The 24,200-nt window shown below is 48.1% G+C and overlaps 1 protein-coding gene across 5 annotated transcripts in view; it reads right to left on the reverse strand.

Moving 5' to 3' along the window:
• Positions 1–24,200, reverse strand: part of STEAP3 (STEAP3 metalloreductase) — a 56,360-nt gene that overhangs the window by 24,405 nt on the left and 7,755 nt on the right. Inside the window, exon 1 of one of the 5 annotated variants that reach the window (XM_027589508.2) lies at positions 20,456–20,585. The exons of 3 other annotated variants lie outside the window; for them this stretch is intronic. In XM_027589508.2, the coding sequence (XP_027445309.1) occupies positions 20,456–20,477 (22 nt within the window). In that variant the 5' untranslated portion in view covers positions 20,478–20,585. Of the gene's footprint in view, positions 1–19,099; positions 19,238–20,455; positions 20,586–24,200 lie in introns of those variants that run through there. One more of the 5 variants, XM_027589510.2, reaches the window with a different exon arrangement.

The raw sequence follows: 24,200 nt of genomic DNA on the forward strand, positions 1-24,200 counted from the left end.
AACCCTTATTTTTGTACATATATAAGTTTTTCTTTCTTTAAAATTTTGGGAGGCACTTTCTTCTAACAGACAAAAATACACCCAAAATCTAGTGTGTGGCACTGATCTATGCACCAGCCTGATCATATTTGATCATATTCTGTTTTTGTTTTGTTCTGTTTTTGTTTGTTTTTATCTTTTTCTTTTTCTTTTTTCTTTCTTTCCTTTTCTTTTCCCCCAGTTTCAGGTCTTTTCTGATTTGTTTAGAGTATATTTTCTGGGGACGTTATTACCCTGTTAGCATTCTGTTCTCGCATTCATCTATTCTCCTCTGGACAAAATGATGAGATGGAAAAAGTCACCTCAACAAAAAGAACAAGAAGTAGTACCAACTGCCAGGGACCTACTCAAAACGGACATTAGTATGATGTAGGACCTAGAGTTCAGAATCATGACTTTAAAGATACTAGCTGGGCTTGAAAAAGGCATGGAAGTTATTAGAGAAACCCTTTCTGGAGAAATAAAAGAACTAAAATCTAACCAAGTTGAAATAAAAAAGGCTATTAATGAGGTGCAATCAAAAATGGGGGCACTAACTGCTAGGATAAATGAGGCAGAAGAGAGAATCAGTGATATAGAAGACCAAATGTTGGAAAATAAAGAAGCTGAGAAAAAGAGAGATAAACAACTACTGGATCACGAGGGGAGAATTAGAATAATTGGGATCCCAGAAGAAGAAGAAAGAGAGAGAGGGGCAGAAGGTATATTGGAGCAAATTATAGCAGAGAACTTCCCTAATTTGGGTAAGGAAACAGGCATCAAAATCCAGGAGGCACAGAGAACCCCTCTCAAAATCAATAAAAATAGGTCAACACCCCGACATCTAATAGTAAAACTTATGAGTCTCAGAGACAAAGAGAAAATCCTGAAAGCAGCTCGGGAGAAGAGATATGTAACCTACAAAGGCAGAAACATTAGATTGGCAACAGACCTCTCCACAGAGACCTGGCAGGCCAGAAAGGACTGGCATGATATCTTCAGAGCACTAAATGAGAAAAATATGCAGCCAAGAATACTATATCCAGCTAGGCTGTCACTGAAAATAGAAGGAGAGATAAAAAGCTTCCAGGACAAACAACAACTAAAGGAATTTGCAAACACGAAACCAGCCCTACAAGAAATATTGAAAGGGGTCCTCTAAGAAAAGAGAGAGCCTAAAAGCAACATAGACCAGAAAGGAACACAGACAATATACAGTAACAGTCACCTTACAGGCAATACAATGGCACTAAATTCATATCTTTCAATAGTTACCCTGAATGTAAATGGGCTAAATGCCCCAATCAAAAGACACAGGCTATCAGATTGGATTAAAAAACAAGACCCATCGATATGCTGTCTGCAAGAGACTCATTTTAGACCCAAAGACACCCCCAGATTGAAAGTGAGGGGGTGGAAAATCATCTACCATGCTAATGGACACCAAAAGAAAGCTGGGGTGGCGATCCTTATATCAGACAAATTAGATTTTAAAACAAAGACTGTAATAAGAAATGAGGAAGAACACTATATCCTACTTAAAGGGTCTATCCAACAAGAAGATCTAACAGTTGTAAATATCTATGCCCCTAACATGGGAGCAGCCAATTTTATAAGGCAATTAATAACAAAAGCAAAGAAACACATCGACAACAATACAAAAATAGTGGGGGACTTTAACACCCCCCTCACTGAAATGGACAGATCATCTAAGCAAAAGATCAACAAGGAAATAAAGACTTTAAATGACACACTGGACCAAATGGACTTCACAGACATATCCAGAGCATTCCATCCCAAAGCAACGGAATACACATTCTTCTCTGGTGCCCATGGAACATTCTCCAGAATAGATCACATCCTAGGTCACAAATCAGGTCTCAACCGGTACCAAAAGACTGGAATCATTCCCTGCATATTTTCAGACCACAATGCTTTGAAACTGGAACTCAATCACAAGACGAAAGTTGGAAAAAACTCAAATCCATGGAGGATAAAGAGCATCCTACTAAAGAATGAGTGGGTCAACCAGGAAATTGAAGAAGAATTAAAAAAATTCATGGAAACCAATGAAAATGAAAACACAACTGTTCAAAATCTTTGGGATGCAGCAAAGGCAGTCCTAAGAGGAAAGTATATAGCAATACAAGCCTTTCTCAAGAAACAAGAAAGGTCTCAAATACACAACCTAACCCTACACCTAAAGGAGCTAGAGAAAAAACAGCAAATAAAGCTTAAACCCAGCAGAAGAGAAATAATAAAGATCAGAGTGGAAATCAATGAAATAGAAACCAAAAAGAACAGTAGAACAGATCAATGAAACTAGGAGCTGGTTCTTTGAAAGAATTAACAACATTGATAGACCCCTAGCCAGACTTATCAAAAAGAAAAGAGAAATGACCCAAATCAACAAAATCATGAATGAAAGAGGAGAGATCACAACCAACACCAAAGAAGTACAAACAATTATAAGAACATATTATGAGCAACTCTATGCCAGCAAATTAGATAACCTGGAAGAGATGGATGCCTTCCTAGAGATGTATCAACTACCAAAACTGAACCAGGAAGACATAGAAAACCTGAACAGACCTATAACCACTAAGGAAATTGAAGTAGTCATCAAAAATCTCCCAACAAACAAAAGCCCAGGGCCAGATGGCTTCCCAGGGGAATTCTACCAAACGTTTAAAGAAGAATTAATACCTATTCTGAAACTGTTCCAAAAAATAGAAGTGGAAGGAAAACTTCCAAACTCGTTTTATGAGGCCACCATTACCTTGATCCCCAAACCAGACAAAGACCTCATCAAAAAGAATTACACACCAATATCCTTGATGAACATGGATGCAAAAATTCTCACCAAAATACTAGCCAATTGGATCCATCAGTACATTAAAAAGATTATTCACCATGACCAAGTGAGATTTATCCCTGGGCTGCAAGGTTGGTTCAACATTCGCTAATCAACGTGATACAATACATTAACAAAAGAAAGAACGAGAATCATATGATCCTCTCAATAGATGCAGAAAAAGCATTTGACAAAGTACAGCATCCTTTCTTGATCAAAACTCTTCAGAGTATAAGAATAGAGGGTACATACCTCAATATCATAAAAGCCATCTATGAAAAACCTACAGCGAATATCATTCTCAATGGGGAAAAACTGAGAGCTTTCTCCCTAAGGTCAGGAACACGGCAGGGATGTCCACTAGCACCACTGCTATTCACCATAGTATTAGAAGTCCTAGCCACAGCAATCAGACAACAAAAATAAAAGGCATCCAAATCGGCAAAGAAGTCAAACTCTCACTGTTTGCAGATGATATGATACTTCATGTGGAAAACCCAAAAGACTCCACCCCAAAACTGCTAGAACTCATACAGGAATTCAGTAAAGTGGCAGGATATAAAATCAATGCACAGAAATCAGTGGCATTCCTATACACCAACAAGAGGACAGAAGAGAGACAAATTAAGGAGTCGATCCCATTTACAATTGCACCCAAAACCATAAGATACCTAGGAATAAATCTAACCAAAGAGGCAAAGGATCTGTACTCAGAAAACTATAAAATACTCATGAAAGAAATTGAGGAAGACACAAAGAAATGGAAAAACATTCCATGCTCATGGATTGGAAGAACAAACATTGTGAAGATGTCAATGCCACCTAGAGCAATCTACACATTCAATGCAATCCCCTTCAAAATACCATCTTTTTTCAAAGAAATGGAACAAATAATCCTGAAATTTGTATGGAACGAGAAAAGACCCCGAATAGCCAGAGGAATGTTGAAAAAGAAAAGCAAAGCTGGCGGCATCACAATTCCGGACTTCCAGCTCTATTACAAAGCTGTCATCATCAAGACAGTATGATACTGGCACAAAAACAGACACATAGATCAATGGAACAGAATTGAGAGCCCAGAAATGGACCCTCAACTCTATGGTCAATTCATCTTTGACAAAGCAGGAAAGAATGTCCAATGGCAAAAAAACAGTCTCTTCAACAAATGGTGTTGGGAAAATTGGACAGCCACATGCAGAAGAATGAAACTGGACCATTTCCTTACACCACACACAAAAATAGACTCAAAGTGGTTGAAAGACCTAACTGTGAGACAGGAGTCCTTCAAAACCCTAAAGGTGAACACAGGCAGCAACCTCTTCCACCTTGGCTGCCACAACTTCTTCCTAGAAACATCGCCAAAGGCAAGGGAAGCAAGGGCAAAAATGAACTATTGGGACTTCATCAAGATAAAAAGCTTCTGCACAGCAAAAGAAACAGTCCACAAAACCAAAAGACAACCGACAGAATGGGAGAAAATATTTGCAAATGACATATCAGATAAAGGGCTAGTATCCAAAATCTAGAAACAACTTATCAAACTCAACACCCAAAGAACAAATAATCCAATCAAGAAATGGGCAGAAGACAGGAACAGGCATTTTTCCAAAGAAGACATCCAAATGGCCAACAGACACATGAAAAAGTGCTCAACATCGCTCGGCATTAGGGAAATCCAAATGAAAACCTCCATGAGATACCACCTCACACCAGTCAGAATGGCTAAAATTAACAAGTCAGGAAACAACAGATGTTGGCGGGGATGCGGAGAAAGGGGAACCCTCTTACACTGTTGGTGAGAATGCAGGCTGGTGCAACCACTCTGGAAAACAGTATGGAGGTTCCTCAAAAAGTTGAAAATAGAGCTACCTTATGATCCAGCAATTGCACTACTGGGTATTTACCCCAAAGATACAAATGTAGGGATCCAAAGGGGTACGTGCACCCTGACGTTTATAGCAGCAATGTCCACAATAGCCAAACTGTGGAAAGAGCCAAGATGTCCATCGATAGATGAATGGATAAAGAAGATGTGGTATATATATACACAATGGAATATTATGCAGCCATCAAAAGGAATGAGATCTTGCCATTTGCAACGATGTGGATGGAACTGGAGGGTGTTATGCTGAGCAAGATAAGTCAATCAGAGAAAGACATGTATCATAGGACCTCACTGATAGGAGGAATTCTTAATCTCAGGAAACAAACTAAGGGTTGCTGGAGTGGGGGGGGGTGGGAGGGATGGGGTGGCTGGGTGATAGACATTGGGGAGGGTATGTGCTATGGTGAGCGCTGTGAATTGTGCAAGACTCTTGAATCACAGATCTGTACCTCTGAAACAAATAATGCAGTATATGTTAAGAAAAAAAAAAAGAAGAAGATAGCAGGAGGGGAAGAATGAAGGGGGGGAAATCGGAGGGGGAGACGAACCACGAGAGACGATGGACTCTGAAAAACAAACTGAGGGTTCTAGAGGGGAGGGGGAGGATGGGTTAGCATGGTAATGGGTATTAAAGAGGGCACGTTCTGCATGGAGCACTGGGTGTTATGCACAAACAATGAATCATGGAACACTACATCAAAAACTAATGATGTAATGTATGGTGATTAACATAACAATAAAAAATTAAAGAAAATTAAAGGATCCTATACCACAATCAAGTGGGATTCATCCCTGGGACACAAAGATGGTTCAACATATGCAAACCAGTAAATAAATGTGATGCACATCAACAGAATGAGGGATAAAAATCATGTGATCATATCAACACATGGAAAAAAAGCATTTGGCAAAATTAAACATCCTTTCATGATAAAAACTCAATACTGGTATTGAAGGAGTACACCTCCACATAATAAAGATCATATATGACAAGCCCACACCTAACATCATACTGAATGGTAAGAAGCTGAAAGCTTTTCCTTTTAGATCAGGAAGAAGACAAGGATGACCTTCTTGACACTTCTATTCAACATAGTACAAGAAGTCTTAGCCAGGGCTGTTAGGGAAGAGAAAAAAGAAAAGGCATCTACATTGGAAAGGAAGAAGTAAAATTTGTCTCTGTTTGCTCAGATGACATGATCTTACATATAGAAAACTCTAAAGACCCCACCAAAAAACCCTGTTAAAACTAAGAAACGAATTCAGTAAAGTTGCAGGATACAAAATCAACATAGAAAAATCAGTTGTGTTTCTAAGTACTAACAATGAACTATCCAAAAAAGAAATTAAGAAGGTAATCTCATTTACAATGCCGTCGAAAAGAATAAAATACTTAAAAATAAATTTAACCAAAAAGGTGAAATATCTGTATACTGAGAACTATGAAACACTGACGAAAGAAATTCAAGACACAAATAAATAGAAATGTAACCTATGTTCATGGATTGAAAGAATTAATGTTGTTAAAATGTCCATAGTACCCAAAGTGATCTATAGATTTAAGGCAATCTCTATCAAAATTCCAATGGCATTTTTCACAGATATAGAAAGAACATTCCTAAGATTTGTATGAAACTGCAGAAGACCCCAAATAGCTAAATCAATCTTGAGCAAGAAGAACAAAACTGGAGGCATCACTTCCTGATTTCAAATTATATTACAGAGTTATAATAATCAAAACAGTATAGTACTGGCATGAAAACAGACACATAGATCAATGGAATGAAATAGAGTCCAGAAAGAAACCCATGCATATAAGGGCAACTAATCTTCAAAAGAGGTGCCAAGAATACTCAACGGGGAAAAGACAGTCTCTTCAATAAATGGTGCTGAGAAAACTGGATGTACTCATGCAAAAGAATGAAATTGGACCCTTACCTTACACCATACACAAAAACCAACCTAAAATTGATTAAGGACTTACTCAAAAGGGATGTAAAACCTGAAACTGTAGAACTCCCAGAAGAAAACATGGGAAAAAGCTCCTTGTCATGGTCTAGGCAATGATTTTTTTTGTTTGTTTTTTGATTTGACACCAAAAGCACAGGCAACAAAGTAAGGACAAATAAGTGGGACTACATCAAACTAAAAAGCTTTTGCACAGCAAATGAAACAATAAACAAAATGAAAAGGCCACCTATGGAATAGGACAAAATATTAGCAAACCATCTATCCAAAAGAGGATTGATTTCCAAAATATGTAAGGAACTCCTACAACTTATACAACTCAATAGTAAATAAAACAAGACAACCCCCCCAAACAAATAATTCCATTAAAAAATGGGCAAAGGACCTGAATAGACATTTTTCCAAAGACAACATACAAATGGCCAATAAGTATATGAAAAGATATTTAACATCACTAGTCATTAGGGAAATGTAAATCTAAACCACCATGATATATCTCCTCAAACCTGTTAGGATGACTATTATCAAAAAGACCAAAAACTCAAAAGATAATAAGTGTTGGGGAGGATGTGGAGAAAAGAGAACCATTGTGCACTGTTGGTGGGAATATAAATTGGTGCAGCTATTATAGAAAACAGCATGGAGGCTCCTCAGAATACTAGAAATAGAAATATGATATGATCCAGCAATCCATCTTCTGAGTATGTATTCAAAGAAAATAGAATCACTATCTCAGGGACACCTGGGTGGCTCAGTCGGTTAGGCATCTGCCTTTGGTTCAGGTCATGATCCTGGGGTCCTGGGATCGAGTCCCACATCGGGATCCTTGCTCAATGGGAAGCCTGCTTCTTCCTCTGCCTGTGCTCTCTTTCTCTCTTACTTTCTCTCTCTGACAAATAAATAAAGTCTTTAAGAAAAAAAAAAAGAATCACTATCTCAAAGAGATATATATGTACCCCATGTTCACTACATCATCACTCACAGTAGACAAGATATGGAAACAACGGGAGTGTCCATTGGTGATGAATGGACAAAGGAAATGTGGTATATACACAGAATGGAGTATTATTCAACCTCAAAAAAGAAGGAAATACTGACATTTGTGTCAACATGGATGAACCTGGAGGACATTGTTATGTGAAATAAGCCAACACAGAACAACAAATAATGCATGATCTCACTTGTGTATCAAAACATCACAATGTATACCTTTAGTTTTGTTAATCATACCGCAGTGAGGGTGAGGGAAAATTAAAAAAAATAAAATTATAGTAAATATTAGACCAGCCACTAGATGTTATTTAATGTATTCATAAAGAAGCATGCCTATTACTATGACACATTAAAAACATATTTTGGGATCTATGTTTCACTATAATTGGTCTCCTTTGTAATCCTATGTCATTTTGTGCATGTAGGAGCATTATTCTTTTTTTTTCAACTAACATCTTCTTTCTTGATATTAGAAGTGTTTATTATTATTATTATTATTATTGTCATTATTATTATGTTTCAGGGGTAGAATTTAGTGATCCATCAGTTGCATGTAACACCCAAAGATCTTTGCATCACGTGCCCTCCTTAATGCCCATCACCCAGTTACCCCATCCCCCCACCCCACTCCCCTCCAGCAACCCTCAGTTTGTTTCCTAGAGTTAAGAGTCTCCTATGGTTTGCCCCCCTGTTTTCATCATTTTTCCTTCCCTTCTCCTACGTTCATCTGTTGTTTCTTAAATTCCACATATGAGTGAAATCATATGGTATTTGTCTTTCTCTAATTTCACTTAACATAATACCCTCTAGCTCCATCCACCTCCTCGCAAATAGCAAGATTTCATTCTTTTTTGACGGCCGAGTACTATTCCATTGTATATATATATCACTATCACATCTTCTTTATCCATTCATCTGTCGATGGACATCTGGGCTCTTTCCATAGTTAGGCTATTGTGGACATCGCTGCTATAAACACTGGGGTGCGGATGCCCCTTTGGATCACTGTTTGTATCCTTTGGATAAATACCTAGTAGTGCAATTGTTGGATCATAGGGTAGCTCTATTTTTAACTTTTTGAGGAACCTCCATACTGTTTTCCAGAGTGGCTGTACCCGTCTGCATTCCCACCAACAGAATAAGAGGGTTCCCCCTTCTGTAAGAGCATTATTTTGAGCAGAAGTCCAGAGGCCTCACCAGCCTATGGGTCCATGGGAATCCTCGGCAGAGAAGGGGTAAGAACCACTGCCACCCAGTGCAGCAGCAGGGACGGCTCTTCACCCCCTCTTCCCACTTCCCATAGCAGTCTCTTGGGTGAGGGTTGTGTGTGTGTGTATGGTGGGTTCAGGGTCTAATAATGCAAGGGGCAGCAGGAAGACCAGGAGGCTCTGTCATGGACCAGCTGTGAGTCCTTGGACAAGCCCCTGTGCCTCTCTGGGCCCCAGCTTCCACCCTTGCAAACGCAGGTCATGATTTCAGCTCCAAGATGACAGATAATGGAATCTTAAAAGGTTTTGAAAACTGTGACCTGGACATTTGACAAGGCGGCAGCATGCCTACCATGTGCCGGACACTGCTCTAAGACCTTTCCACAAGTGATGGTCATCTAGGCCTCACAGGACCCCACGAAGTAGGTGCTATGATTAGCCCCAACTTCAGGGAGGAGGAAACTGAGCTCAGAGAGGTTAAGGAACTTGCTGCAGACAGCACAGAGGATAACGGGGAAAGAACAGGATGCAGGTCTACTAGCCTCTGCAGTGAGCTTCACCAAGAGTCTTATTGCCCAGACAGAGGACCTGTCCAGAGATCCCCCAGCGAGTGGCAGAGCTGCAGCCCTGTGGCTGAGAAGAGGGGGTCAGGGTCGAAGGGAATGCATTGACTGTCGATTCCAAGAGTCCGGGGACATGCGTTGTGGCCAGGACCCCCACCCTGCTCACGTGGGACTCCACTGTACGCTCTGATGGGGACAGTCCCTCCCTGCAAAATGGGAGAGTGTTTTCTGTCTGGTTCTGGGGACAAGGATATTTTTTCCGAATGGTGATGAGCTAGCCCTTGCAGCTGCAAGCGGGGCTCCTGACGATCCCTCGAGTGCAGACTTGGAGTCGTGTGTCACCATGGAAGGTCACCCTCGGCACCCAACTCTGCCTGGGTTCTAATTCTGACTCTGCCACTCACAAGCGGCGGCTGTGGGCCTGTCAGTGCCTCGGTCTCCCCAGCGATCCAAGGGAGACAATCACAGCACCTTCCTTAAGGCGAGGTTGTGGCAATAAATAAGTCAATATAAATAAAGCACCTAAAACCTAAAAGCCCTAAGATTAGAGAGTGACTGATCCTGGTTTGGCACTCGGTGGGTGTCGGTCAGTAATCGTACGCAGATCCTGGTACCAGCACTGTACCAGTGGCAGGGACAAGGCAAAGGAAGGATGCAGAAGCCCCTGCCAACTCCACTTTAGCCCTGGGAGAGGAGGGGGGAATCATGACAGGGGCTCTGCCGGTGGCCTCGGGCTCCCAGGCCTACATGGGGGATTTAGGCTGAGGTGAATATAAACCCCTCCACGGGGCCTCCAGCATTCCCTGTGGTCAGTCAAGGCTGAGACAGATGCACTGAGAAGATGCACTTCCCCCGTCCCTGCATCAGCCGCCTGAAGACACCAGCCCTGGGGTGAGGCTTGCCTTTATGGGGAGCGGGAGTGACCACCCTGAAGCCCCCAGATCATCTTCTCCACGTCTGCTAGCAATTCAGAGGGTCCCAAGTCGGTCTCTCCCAGAAGCGTCTCCTTTGCTCTCTTCTCCCAACACTGGAGTAACTACCATGTGCTGAACAGTCTGAAGAGAATAAAGATGAGGAAGATGTGGCCCCCACTCTCGGATGGTTGACAATTGCATGTTTGCGCATGTGTGGTGGGAGACGCGTTTGATAAGATGCATCCAGCCATGACTGGACACAGAGCGACAGGGGATGGAGACACCACTTCCCAAGGGGAAGCCAGCATCATGGCACGTGTGGCATCGGCTGGCTCTTGAAGAACTCCCCCATGGTTTACAGCCTCACAGCAAACTGAACCGAAGTTGGTGACACCCAGACTTTGAATCTTGTCCACGTTGAACCCCAGACTGAGCATCCTAAGGTGGAGGTGGGGAGCACTTATGTGGGGCTGGCTCCCGAGGTTCTTTGCTCAGAACATGACTCAGTATCGCTTCCTTCGGGGGGCCGGAGTGGAGGCAGCTGCAGAATAGGGAAGCCTCGGGCAGGGGCTGGGGAGACCTGGGGCTGGTGACCTGGTGGTTGGGACGTCAGAGTGTTGCTGAGCCTCTCCGGGTGGCTTCTCTGACCAAGCCGCTGCACCAAATCACCTGCGAGCCCCTCCCAGTGTATTAATGGTCCCACACTTAGGGGCCTGCTTTCAGTCGTAGGCCGCATGGAAACTAAACACAAAACATCCCTAAGTGCTTCTTGCCACCAAGATGGAGCTTCAGGACAGGAAAGTGCCCGGTTGTAATGCTGCCTTGTGAGGCCTCCCACCGCAGGGGCAGCTCCCGCCTCTACAAGTTCTGATGCAGGGACAGAGCCGTAGGCAGGCCGGCTGGGGCGCTGGGGTCAAATCAGGGCGCTGCGTGACTGGGGGAGATCCCTTTGTGCTTCAGTCCCCCTCCTTTAAAATGGGGGCACCACTTGTACTTTCCTCCAAGGGTTGCTCTGAGGATGAAATGAGTTAATGGGTGCAAGAGCTCAGAGCCGGGTTTTCTGACCAATGCGTGTGCTTGCCTGTACACGTGCGTGTACGTGTACGTGTGTATGTATGGTTCGCTGAGGGGGCTTCACGGGCTGCGGTTGCCTCCCAAAATTCTGCCTTCCCAGTGCCCAGCACAGGGTCTGCTGCTGGCATGAAGGCCAGAGAAGGGACAGCAGGTGGTACAAGTCCTAGAGGCCTGGGGTGAGGGTGGGGGTGGGGGTGGGGGGGGTTGGTGGGCAGAGGAGCGCCTGTCGCCTGTCCACGTGGCCCTAAGATTAGAGAGTGACTGATCCTGGCTGGGCCCTGGCTCCCTGGTGGTTCTATTTACAGAGCTGGTGGAAGGAGGAGGGAGGGGATCAAATTACAGCCGGAGTGGGGGTGGCAGGCTGGGGCTTGCCCGCTGCAACCTGCCCACCTGCCCGCCCCCCCCCCACCCCGTCCTCCCCCAAGCTGAGGACAAAACGGCTTTGAGGCTCCGTTGAGCAGGAACTGGCACACACCACAGGCCCCAGTCCTCTCTGGGTGTTTGCCCAGGCTTGCCTGGTCCCTCCTACTTCCCGGCAAGGTCATGACATGGGCTGTGTTTGTGGCTGGGAGCCATGTCACGGGGCCCACTGGCTGGCCTGCCCGCTTCCGCCCGCTCCCGCCTGCTCTCAGGCAGCCACTAATGGTGGCCAGTCACGCCACGGACAGCCTGACAGCTTCTTCTGTGAGGGCAGCAGACAACCCTTCAGACTCATGTGGCCAGGGCAGTCCCTGTCCATGGAGGGGTCAGGGTGGGTCACATGTGGTGGCGGGGGTGGGGTGGCTGGCTGTGGCACCTTGCGGCTGGATGGAGGAGGGGTGGCTTGTGGGTCAGCTGGGATGCCTTCCACCCCCTCCCATGCAGAGGTTGACTTGCGCTAACATTTCTGGCCCTGGCTGGTCCCAGGGGCTGAGAGAGGACTATGGCACAGCTCCTATCCTCAGGAGGCCCACTGTTATCTTCTAATTTTGTTTAGGTTTTATCTGGTCAGTAAAATTAAGTTGGGGAGGGGGGAGACACATTCCTATTACTGCTATTTTTACTTATAAGTTAAATATATTTAAAATGTCCTAATTTGTGGTGTATAATGTTATACACAGGATAAACCATTATGTTAACATAAATGTCAATGTAGATAAATGTAAAAGGATAAACTTTATAGAAGTTCTAAGTGTTCTTCTTGGCCCCAGAGAATGATCCTTTACAATCCCTGGGAGGTCCACACCCATCCTGGAGACCTGAGCCCAAAGGGACCAATATCTGCCCAGCTTCCCTCCTGGGGCAGCTGGGGGCCACAGGTACCCAGGGCATTGCTCGGTGCCTGGGGACTTCTCTGAGAGTCCTCGCCTGGTGGCTCCTGTGCTCACTGAGCTGCTTTACCCTCCTGTCAACCTTGGCAAGGCAGAGACTGCCACGTTCAGTTGCATGGCTGTTAACTCTGCATTCCAGCCCTGTGCTGGGCACATCAGAGAGGTTTCATGCATATTTCTGAACGAAGGCAAACACCCTGGATCTCACAGCTTCAAAACTTACTCTGCTTATCCTTGGGGACCAAAAATCCTTCCAAAATGTAGTGCATATTTCAAGGGAAGCAGTCAGATCCTCACTGAGAACCCTGGCATCACCCTGAACTGCAAGAGGGGATGTCCTTGGGTCTTGTCCGTGTTTTTATAAAACCGTTTTATAAGTTTACAGGTTTAAATCCTCCCTCATTGTCAGGACATTGATCACAGCTCTCTCTCTGCCTGCTTGCCTCTTAAAGCCTTCCCAGGTCCTGCTGCGGACAAGAAATACAGGCCACATACCACTGAGAAAGCACAAAGACAGCCCACAGAATGGGAGAATTTTGCAGATCATTTATCTAATAAGGGGCTTGCTCTCAAATATATGAAGAACTCAGTACTAAAAAGACACATAACTTATATAAACATGGGCAAAGGATTTGAATCAAGGTTTCTCCCAAGAAGATACACAAATCGTCACGAAGAACACACAAAGATGCTCAACGTCATGAGTCCCCAGGGAAACACAAATTAAAACCATGACATGCCACTTCACACTCACTTGGACAGCTTAATCAACAAAGGCACACATAGTAAGTGTTGGTGAGGATGCAGACACATTGGAACCCACATCCGGTGTTGGCATAACAACAAAATAAAATGTGTACCCACTGTGGAAGAGTCTGGAAGTTCCTCACAAGGTGGGACAGAGAATTTCTATATGATGCAGCGATCCCACTCCTAGTTAAACGCCCAGGAGAACTGAAAGCACCCTGTCCACACAAAAATGTGTACACCGACATTCCTGGTAGCATTATTCGTAACACCCCAAATGTAGAGACAACCCAATGTCCACCGACTGGAGAACGGAGAAACCAAACATACTCTAGCCACACAACACAGCATCATTCAGCAACAAGGAGCAAGGAAGCATGGCTCCGGGGCCACAACACCCTGAGTCTTGGAACCACTATGCTAAATGAAGGAAGCCAGTCACAAAAGGCCACATGCTGTATGACTCCATTTATATGAAACGTCTACAAGAGGCAAGTCTACAAAGACAGCAAGTAGATTAGCGGTTGCCCTGAAGGGGGCTGGGGTGGGGGGAGTGGAAAGTGTTCATTGGCACAGGGTTTCTTTTCGGAGGTGATGGCATGATTCTAAATGGACTGTGACTGGGCGCCTGGGTGGCTCAGTCAGTTAAGCGTCTGCCTTTGGCTCAGGTCATGATCCCAGGGTCCTGGGATCGAACCCCGCATCAGGCTCCCTGCTCAGTGGGAAGCCTGCTTCTCCCTCTGCTCCTGCCCCTGCTTGTGCACAAGCACTCTCCCTCTCTCCTTCTCTCTCTGACAAATAAATAAATAAAATCTTAAAAAAAAAAAAAAAAGGAAATTGAGATAGCACAGCCTGATGTGTGTTACTGATGTGTGTGAACGAAGAGTAAACTTGCTCTGGGTGAGAGTCCAAGCTCATGAGCTTAGAGCAAGGATTCCGTGACATCGGTGCTGGTGGCTCTAAGTTATTGCCTGGTTGTTTCCCATATACCTGAGTTTCTAAGCCCCACGACCTCTAGAAAAGTGAGTGTGTAGTCAACACTATTAATAACTGTTGTAGGGGAGATGGTACCATGGGCTAGTCCTCTGGTTTCTGAGTGGACCTGCAGCTCTTGCTCACGAAGCTCCTGCCCTGCGCTCCATCCCATGCAAGCAGACAGCTGCTGAGGATCACAGTGCACGGCACGCAAGGAAGGTGCTGAGGTCTGATGCCCACCCATCCAGCTCCCGGGATGGGTCAATGAACAAGGCAGATTCGTTCCAATGAGAGGGGGTAAGGAAGCATCATCTGCTACTCTGGCAAATGGCAGAGGGTTTATATCAGGACACGCAGCTGGAAACTAGCACGTAGCCACCAATCTGCTAGCATTAGGTCAGATTCGTTCCCCGTTCCCCACCAAACGCATCCCCTCCTTAATGAGGCAGAGGATCAGCCCCGGGGAGCCATCATGGTCACTGGGAGCTTGTCCGTCTAGGCTAGGCTGGCTCCTCTGAGTGCAGCCATCAGAACATGGGCTCAGGAAACACCTGGGTATTCCGGACTTACTCAGGTTCAATCGCCGTGGTCAACTGCAAGGCAGGCCAGCGAGAACACAGGCTTGGAGGCGGCTGGGGTTGAATTTCAGCCCTACCACTTATTAGCGGGGTGGCCTCGGCAAGTCACTTTACCTCTCTGAGCCTCGGTTTCCTTCTCTGTACTAGAGTAACGTTACCTACTTAAAGGAGACATAGTAAGGATTATACGGGATCAGCAAAGTGCCACGATCTGCACCTGTTAAATTCACTCCCTTTTCATTTTGTTCCTCTCGGTCTAGGATTTTTAAAGACCTTTTGTCTGTGTAAAGCAGAAATAGATGCACCTAAATCAATACATGGCATTCTCTGCTGAATGGAAAAATTTACTCTGAAATTTTCTTAAAAATGTGCTCGGAGATAATGGCCTGGAGGTATGCACACATTTCCCACCAAGGCAATTGCAGGGAGGGACCTGCGGCTCTTTGAGGTTCGGGGAGTGGGAAGAAGAGGGGGTGGCAGAACAGGGAGAGGCTGGTGGTCAGGAGTGGGGCACCAGGGTGGTCTGGGACTGGGCAGTGGGCCCCCTGAGCTCTCTAAGGACTGCTAGTCCCAACATCCGGCTCCCTACAAGGGACGGTCCTCATGCCACGGGTGTCCCCAGGCCACCCTTCCTCACCAGGACCCCCAGCTCCTGGATCAAACCCGCACCAGCTGCCGATCTGCCTCCACAGCCCCGGGAGCAGCCCCTTCCCCACAGACAGCATTGCTGTCTGTTCCGTCTGTCTCCTCCCCGGACTCTAAGCTCCTCAGGCATGGGAACTGAGTCAAACTCACTTCTGTTAGCCCGGCACTTAGCCCAGCGCCAGACACGTATCTGGTCAAACCTGAGCCTCACCGGGGTCATCTGGAGGGCTTGTTAAAACACATTGTTGGGCTCCCTCCCCACAATTTCTGCTGTTGCTGCTCCCTGAACCACACTTTGAAAACCACTGCAGGAGATGCTCACAAAAGGTGCTGTGTGAGGTGTGAACCACTCCAGATTCGACTTTTTTCCTGGGTTTTTACAGTCAGACCCAGCTCTCCACCTGCCTGCTCTGTAGGTCCTCCCTGCCCTCCGGGACCCCTAGTCAGATCAGTGCTCTCTCCCCATGCTCCTCTCAGCCCTGGGGTCAGGTGCACGTGCCCCATCCCTCCATACCCCTTGGCTGCCTAAAGCTGGGTCCTTCCGGGTAGAAAGGGGTCAGGGCCATGGCAACATTGCTCCCTGAGCCAGTGAGGCAAACTCTCCATGAGGTGCTCCCATGGCCCCTCCCCTCCCACATGTGGGTCACCAGGTCCACTGCAGGCTGAGGGAAAAGAGGGGGGCAGCACTGGGCTGTCCCCACACAGATTCTGGGGACCCGGGAGTCCCCAACACCCTGAGTGGGGACATCTTCCAGGAGGACTGAGTTTCCTGGATGGCCAAGAATTCAGATGGCCTGACTCGGCATCCGGGGCTCTTCCACCACTACAAGTTGACAGCAAGGCCGGGAAGAAGTGTTCACTGGACCAGTTCATTACCACCCACCACCAGCACGGAGGCAGGATGGTCAGTGCTGGTTAGGAGCGAGAAGGGGGAAGTCCCCATGGTCAACACCAAGGCCAGCGGCTTGAAGCTGGGAAGATGCTCAAGCCCGTAGGGTCCTCATGCCGCACAACCCCAGGGGGCACCATCCACATTGTAATCCATGTGAATAGTAACCTCTGGAGTTGTGCAGTGCACACCCTGTGCAGTGTTATGCAATAGCTGGTCCTACCAATCCTGGAAAATTTCCTCATTTGATATTCCCTGAATACCTACTATGTATCCAGTAGGTATTCTGGCAGGTAGCCAGAAGATGGGTCTATCCTCTCGGGGCTCTTTGGGGAAAGGCCAGCTACAGCCTGCGGTGAGAAGAGCGCTTGCACGAGGGCATGCCCAGGCGCTGTGGGAGTCAGGGAGTGGCTTATCTCTGCCCAGTGAGGTCAGGGTGCTGGCATGTGGGGGCAGCCAACTCCCTACGGGCTGGTTAATCCAGCCAGGCTGGAGGCTATCAGGCGGCGGCAGCTGAATCTGCAGTCTCAGCGTCTGGGCTTGGGTGCCTTCTTGCTTTCCAGGGACACCTGGAGCCGCAAAGCCTGGGGTCAGATGGGTCTTGTGGGCTGTGGCGGCCCCCCTCCCCTTGCCATGGTGTAGGTTTGCAGGATCAGGGATCAGAGCCCCCTATTCCTGGGCAGAAGGAGGTGTGGAGACAGGGAAAGGGGCAGAAGCAGCCAAGACAAACCAGGGCAGCCCCAGGGTCTTTTGCCAAGGAACTCAGCCTGCATGACTGGCCTGGTTCCTGGGTCTGGTTGGGGATGCATGCTTCCCCTGCTTTGCCTAGCCGTTGGGCCGCTTTTTTCAAAGAAGCCTCTGAGAGGCCCTCCTGGGCCCTGCGCAGCATCTTCCCCTGGGCTCTGAGGGACACTGGAAGTCAGCCTCCACTCTCCAAATGCTCTGTGTAGGTAGGGTCCTGCACTGACTTCCCACCCACCCACCATGGGCTGGCTCCATGCAGCCCTCTGACTTTTGCAAGAATCCCTGAGAGCTCAAAAGGCTGGTCCAGGCAGCCCTGGGAAACCTGATTTCCTCCAGGATCCTTAAAACAGAGGGGATCTTATACTCTGGGCCTCACTTTGCATTTGACATGTGACCATTGACTGCACAGGCTGGTTTGCTTTTCCATCTATACGGGCCACTTTGTACTCATTTCTATGTCTCTAGCACCTAGCCTGGGGCCTGGCACCGACTAGGTGCTCAATTAATGTTTGTGGGTTGAACGACTTAACCTAACCTCTAGTTTCTGTGCCTAAAGGCAGAGCGTACTTAGGACTCCTGGCTGTTCTACTCAGAACCCAATGGGCCCTCTTACAGTCAGTGGTGATTAAAAACTACCAGGACTTTCTAATCCCTACCATGGCCCGATCATGTTGGTAGACCTGGCCAGACATTTCACTATTTGATACATTTATTCACACGGAAGACGTATGCACAGATGAGTTTAAACACTGAAAATAAACAGAAAAACACAAAGAGGCTCATGCAGCTCTGTCCAAAGTGTAAAATCAAACACCAGCTGTGAGGCCTATCAAGGCACAGCCTGGTATGTGAGTACCCAAGGAAGAGGGCTTCAGGAATGCTGGGTCAATGGCTCCAGGGCCTGTGGGCTTCTGAGCCTGGGGCAGGGGGTGGGGTGGGGGGGCGTGGCTGGGGTTTGGCGGGAAGAACCATTCAAAATGGTCTGCCCAGTCTCCATGAGGCAGGGCTGTCCAGGGGCAAGCGAGGCCCTGTTGTGGCCTCCCCACTCAGACCGCATGCCTTTTTTCTGCTCCGGACACAGATGTAATCTTTTTGCCTGGAAGGCCCCCTTCCCTCCAAATGACAAAATTCAAGGTCCAGCAGAAAGGCTGGATTTTCTGTGAAGCCCTCACATTACCTCCTCTTCGAGACAGAATTAACACCCCCTCTCTGGTCCTTTTGACTCTGCGGCACAGGTACCAGGATGGGACCGGCATACGATGGTGCGTACTTTCCCTTAGAGGTCCAAGGGGTGGATGGTGGTAAGGTCCCTGACCGCCCCTAGTCTCCATCACCCCACCCCAGGTGCTAATGTTGACATTAAAACTAATACCCTTTGATATAAATAATTTACATTTCCCAGGCAGGTCAAAGGAGTAACAGCTTCTGTAAAACCTTTCCCATTGTGTGAATCTGAAATAAACAATCCAAGTAAAAAGCCGGCTACTTGCCATGCAAAGAGAAGCAGCTTAAGAGAAGTCCCCTAGCTCCCCCTTTCCTCCACATGACTGCTCCAAAAGCCACATCATGTAGAAATTCCGGGCCTCCCCGGGGCTGTGAGGTCTGCCCTCCTACAGGGGCAGCTGGGCAGTCACATGCCAGCACCTAGCCAGGGCCTGACAGGTGGCACATCCGCAATCATCGAAAAGCAGTCACAGGGAGGCATGGCCAGACTCACACTATGGAGATCCTGACCTTGGACTTGCACACTCGGGGTGTGGCCTGCGGAAGGCTATCGTTACTTCCATTTTACAGATGAGAAAACTGAGGTCCAGTTAGGACTTCCACAAGGTCCCAAGGTTGGCTCTGGCCCTAGTCCCATCCGGTTCCAGCATTCCAGCTGCTTCCAGGGTGGTGAGGGCGGGCAGCTCGTTGCTGTGGGAATGAGTAATAGCTGGTCACTTGGTCACATGCGGTTCTGGGGTGGTCTGCTCCCTTCCGCCCAGCTTTCCTTCTGCCCTGCTGAGCCGCCCAGACTCAGACTTTCCAGCCTCTTATTCTCAGCTATTTCTGCAAATCCAGGGCCGCCCTCTATCCTGGATTCCAAACCACAGCAGCACAGGTCCCAGGCCCTCCCTCTCTCTCTGGCTGAGGGTCTAGGAGGCAAGAGGAAGGCTCCACCTGAGTCTGGGCACCCGGCCCTCCGATCCCTCACGGCTGACCTGAGGAGGGACAAGATAGAGGATGCCGGTCTCAAATCCGGGTTTAAAAGCTGGTTTACAGCCACACACATCTTAATTGGTGCATTTCTATTTTCTCTGTGGGCATTTTTCCTTTCTGATGGACTCTTACAAACATTTTACTGTTATATTTCTTGTAATACTGCCTGGAATCGTTATTTAGACATCATAAAAAAATCATTATATTTTTAAAAGAAAGGCTGAGAATTCCTACAAAAGAGAGCACAAAAAGCTCGGGCACACACACACAAACACACACAAGCCAATCTACACACAAGTACACATACGTGCCAGTTTAGCGTGACAGAAAAGGGAGGTCTATCACTACACTGCTTTGCAAAATAGAAGTGAATGAATAATTTATAGGGCTCTTTACAAACATCTAGATTTCTTAATCATTCTAGAAAAATCCGGTTCGATTACTTACAGCAGCAGGTCTGTGCTAAACCAACCCAGAAATGGTTCCCAATAAGTAAAATTTACAATTCCCAATGGGCCAGCCTTCCACAGACCTGCATCGTAGACATTAACATCTTTTTTTTTAATACACCAGAACCCACAAAGCCATTGCTCCCACTAACCAAAGGCACCCTGTGCGATAAATCCTCGAACGCTTTACTTTGCAAAAGGTTCCTGACTTAATGTACAGATGATCATATTTCCCATTTTACTTTGGCAAGAACTCCATTTCACTGCGCTCTTTGTGGCCAGTTCCAAATTAGGGGCGCCTGCACAGAGGCCGCGAAGCTCTAATACTTCAGACTCCCCGAGATGCCGGGGCACACAAAGACAGCCAGGAGTTGGTGGCACTGGTAGGAGAAGTGCACGTGCCACCCGTGCCGCCATGGATCTCTGCCGTCCCCAGACTTACCGACAGCGGGCTGCTGTGACATCCGGCCCACGCCAGCGTCCGAAGCCTGAGTCCCTTGACAACCCCACCGTGATCCAGGCCACAGCTTCTTGCTCGGGGCTCCCTCTGATGAATGAGCAGCCCGACTTTGTCTTTGAAGTTGGGGCTCAGGCTGCCCCTCCAAGGCGAGGGACCCGCCAGGCAGCTGCCCGCTCAGCCTACACTCCAGCTCCCGGCCACAGGCACGGGCTCCTGGACCGGGAGTGGTGACTGAGGCTCAGTTACGGATGCACTACAAGAGAGCCACACTGGCTGGTACTTCCTGTTTGGGGAGGAAACCTCACTGGTGATAATGTGTGGCTCAGACTCAAGTGTCCTGCCTCAGGAACAGCAAAACCCAGGATGCATAAAGTGAATAAATGTCATCCAGGCGGGGTGGAGGCTGCCTGCCCACGTGTGTGTGTGTGTGTGTGTGTGTGTGTGTGTGAGAGAGAGAGAGAGAGAGAGAGAGAGACAGAGAGGGAGGTGCGTTTACTCTTCGGGTTACAAAGCCAAACATAATGGCTGCAGAAAGTGGCAATTTATCAATCGCTGTGGGGGTGATTTATTGCAATTGCCGTGGCTGTCATCGGCCTCGTGATCATTTTCTCAGCATTTTTGTGCCAACAAAGGCTCCGTGGTCGTCTGTATTTGCTGGTCGGTGCCCACAGTGGGGAGGACAGACAGAAAGACCCGCAGACAGGAGACAGCGTTGTCACACAAGGGCGAAGCCTGGAGAGGCGTGTGCCTGCCTGCTGCTGACACTTTTTTTAGGAACCCTGGAGGCCACCTTGGCAACCCAAAGGGAGCCCAGAGGTTTGGAGGCTTTTTTTATCATCCAAGTTAATTATACCATGTCCAGTCTTAGGACAAGTATATTCAACTGCTTTCAACTTGTTTGAAAACTGGTGATCTTGGAAAATGGTAGTTTTGAGTAACCCTGTTCATTTTGAGAACCAGAATATACACCACTGGGCTCTGGGCGGGTTCACTGTTATTACAAGCGGCAGAACAGGGCATGGCTGAGCCCGTCCGTGTCCTGTCTCTTGGGCCAGAGAGAGATATCTCCTGCGGGCAGGGGTAGTCTTGAATTCCCCCGAGTGCGCACAGCCGGCGCGTGACCTTGCTCAGATGCCTTTCCTTCTCTGCTCTGATGATCTAGTTAAACAGTGAACGTGAAAGCCCCCCGAACCACATCTTCAGACTGCTTGGGTTCACACATTGCCTGTGCTTTGCTGTGGACCACTCACTGGACCACTGCTGTCCTGGAATCTTCTTCCTCTGCTGCCTGCTGGTACTTTGTATGGTCACTCAGCTTCCCGATGAGACTGTAGGCTCCCCAAGGGCAGGGACCTGGTGCCCTGTAGCCCTATGCATCCTCACAGCTTGGCTCATGGTATGCTGCTCACTGGGAGGCCCCTAGGTGCCTGTGGGGCCCATGAGGGCTCAGGTAGTGCTCTCAAACAGTAGCGAACACAGGATCATGGGCGAGCTTAGGCTGCGGGTTTTGGGCAGCTCCAGCGCCCCCAATTCAGTAACTGGGACGGGTCGGCATTCTCTGTCATCATGGCTTCTGGAGGGGGTCTCCCATGCCCTTGGAGAACCTGTACTGTCAGGACCTCACTCTTTCTTTCTTTTTTAAAGATTTTATTTATTCATTTGTCAGAGAGAGAGCGCACAAGCAGGGGGAGTGGCAGGCAGAGGGAGAGGGAGAAGCAGGCTCCCCGCCGAGCAGGGAGCCCGATGCGGGGCTCCATCCCAGGACCCTGGGATCACGACCTGAGCCTAAGGCAGACGCTTAACCGACTGAGCCACCCAGGTGTCCCAGGACCTCACCCTTTCTTATCAAAGTGATCCCTCCAGGTGTGAGTGGATGGGGGCACGCCCATGTCCAGGTTGGCTGTGATCCCCAGTGTCCTGGGGTTTTCGGTGAGCCCTCAGCTGTGCCCCGAGCTCCCCCTCTCCCTTCGTCAGACACAGGCATGCTAGACCAGAACATTCAAGAACTGTAGCAAAGGTTACAGGAGGACGGACAGGCCCAACAGGCAACACACAACAGATCATTGTCAGCCCTCCAAACCAGGAACACCCGGAGGGCAGGGCTTTCCTGGATAGAAGTCCTCAACCCCCAACACAATCCTTGGCTGCCCTGCCCGGCACAGGCTCTCTTCCTTCCCTTCCAGTTCCAGGCACCACCTTATTTCTGGCCAGCTTGAAGCCACCTGCGTGGACCAACCACAGGGGGCCTTGTCCCACCTCTTGTTGGGGCTGATTCACTGGACAGTGGGGACTGGCTCCCCCACCCTGGCCCATGTACAGGCCTGGCTGGTCATGCCGCCCCGGCACAGGCCCCTCGCAAAGGCCACCGTAGTGATGCTGCAGGTCACCCTATCTTGGTGCAGACTCCACCCGTAGGACCCATGTCACGGCCAACACCCTCCCACTGTGTGCCCTGAATGATTCACCTTCAGAGAGACCCTCACCCCGACTGCCGGGCATGCTGGCACCTCCTGAGCCCACCCTCCCCACAGCCTGATGGCCGTACCACAAACAGACATTACAGTCAAGGGTCATCCAGCACAGACCCCCGCACCCCGACTTTAGGAGACCTGCTGTTCCCCCGGGAAACAGAGACCACCCCATTCACCAGTCCCCAAATGCCTTTACATTTCCCTGGGATTGAGTTTATCATCTTGGGGCTGTATCTTTTACAGTTTAATCTAATCCGATAGCTCTGGAAGGTTTAAGAATGTGTTGGCTTACATCCTACCTAGCTCCCAGGAAGCAGGAGAAAGGTAGGAAGAATTTACGGCCTGATAGCAGGATGGTTAGCGTCCACCTGTTGCACGTTCTGCCAGGTGCTGACTGTGAAGAGCTGTGTAAGTAACTCTCCAGGGACCGCATTCTGCCTCTGAGGGGGAGGGAAACCTTCTGCCCTGGGATGAAGTGATGAGCAGTACCCGATCCCACCCTGACAGCCTGCTCAGCCTGAGCCGGCTCTGGATCCCATTAGCCTTGGGGCCTGGGCCTCGGTGCTGCTAAATCCCGTCACTTCTATGCAGAAATAAGTGGAGGCAGCGGGTGTTTTGCAGGGTTGAAAATGACAATGGACACTCATCCCACCAGAAGCGGGACTCCATCTTGAGTGCCTGGTACCCAGCTGGTGCTCAGGAAATGCTTGTTGAATGAATAAATGAGGCAGAATTTGGACAAGCATGTATAGTTAGTGGTTAGGAGCCCCAAGCTGGGTGGGATGAATGGATTGAAGCCTCCTGTTTCCTTGAGAAAGTTATATGGTTGGGAGAACAATACTATCTACCTCCTAAGAGAGTTGAAGGTTCAAATGTGCGCACAGGGATAATGCGCTCGGCCCAGGGCCTGGCATGTGGGGAACTGAACGTTCAGGGATGATGACTGTCATTTCAGGTGTGATCCAAGAGGTGCCCGTGGCATGCCAAGGATGTGAGGGGCAGATGTGCAGAGGTCTGGGCAGGCTGGGCAGCTGCAGAGAGCAGCCGGAGGAGGTGAGAATTTTGTAGTTGAATGTTTGAAAACCACCCAGAGTGGCCCATCCCCACCCCTCCTTTCTTCCCCTCTCCAAGGTCCGTAACCCCCACAGCCTCCTGGATTGGGACGGGGCTGGCAAGGACAGAATATGAGTGGAAAAAAGAGGCACACACCCCTCCAACCCCCAGGAGGGATGAAAAGAGCCAGCTTGACCTTAGGT

The sequence above is a fragment of the Zalophus californianus genome, chromosome 3, assembly GCF_009762305.2.
Source record: "Zalophus californianus isolate mZalCal1 chromosome 3, mZalCal1.pri.v2, whole genome shotgun sequence".
Classification (NCBI taxonomy): Eukaryota; Metazoa; Chordata; class Mammalia; order Carnivora; family Otariidae; genus Zalophus; species Zalophus californianus.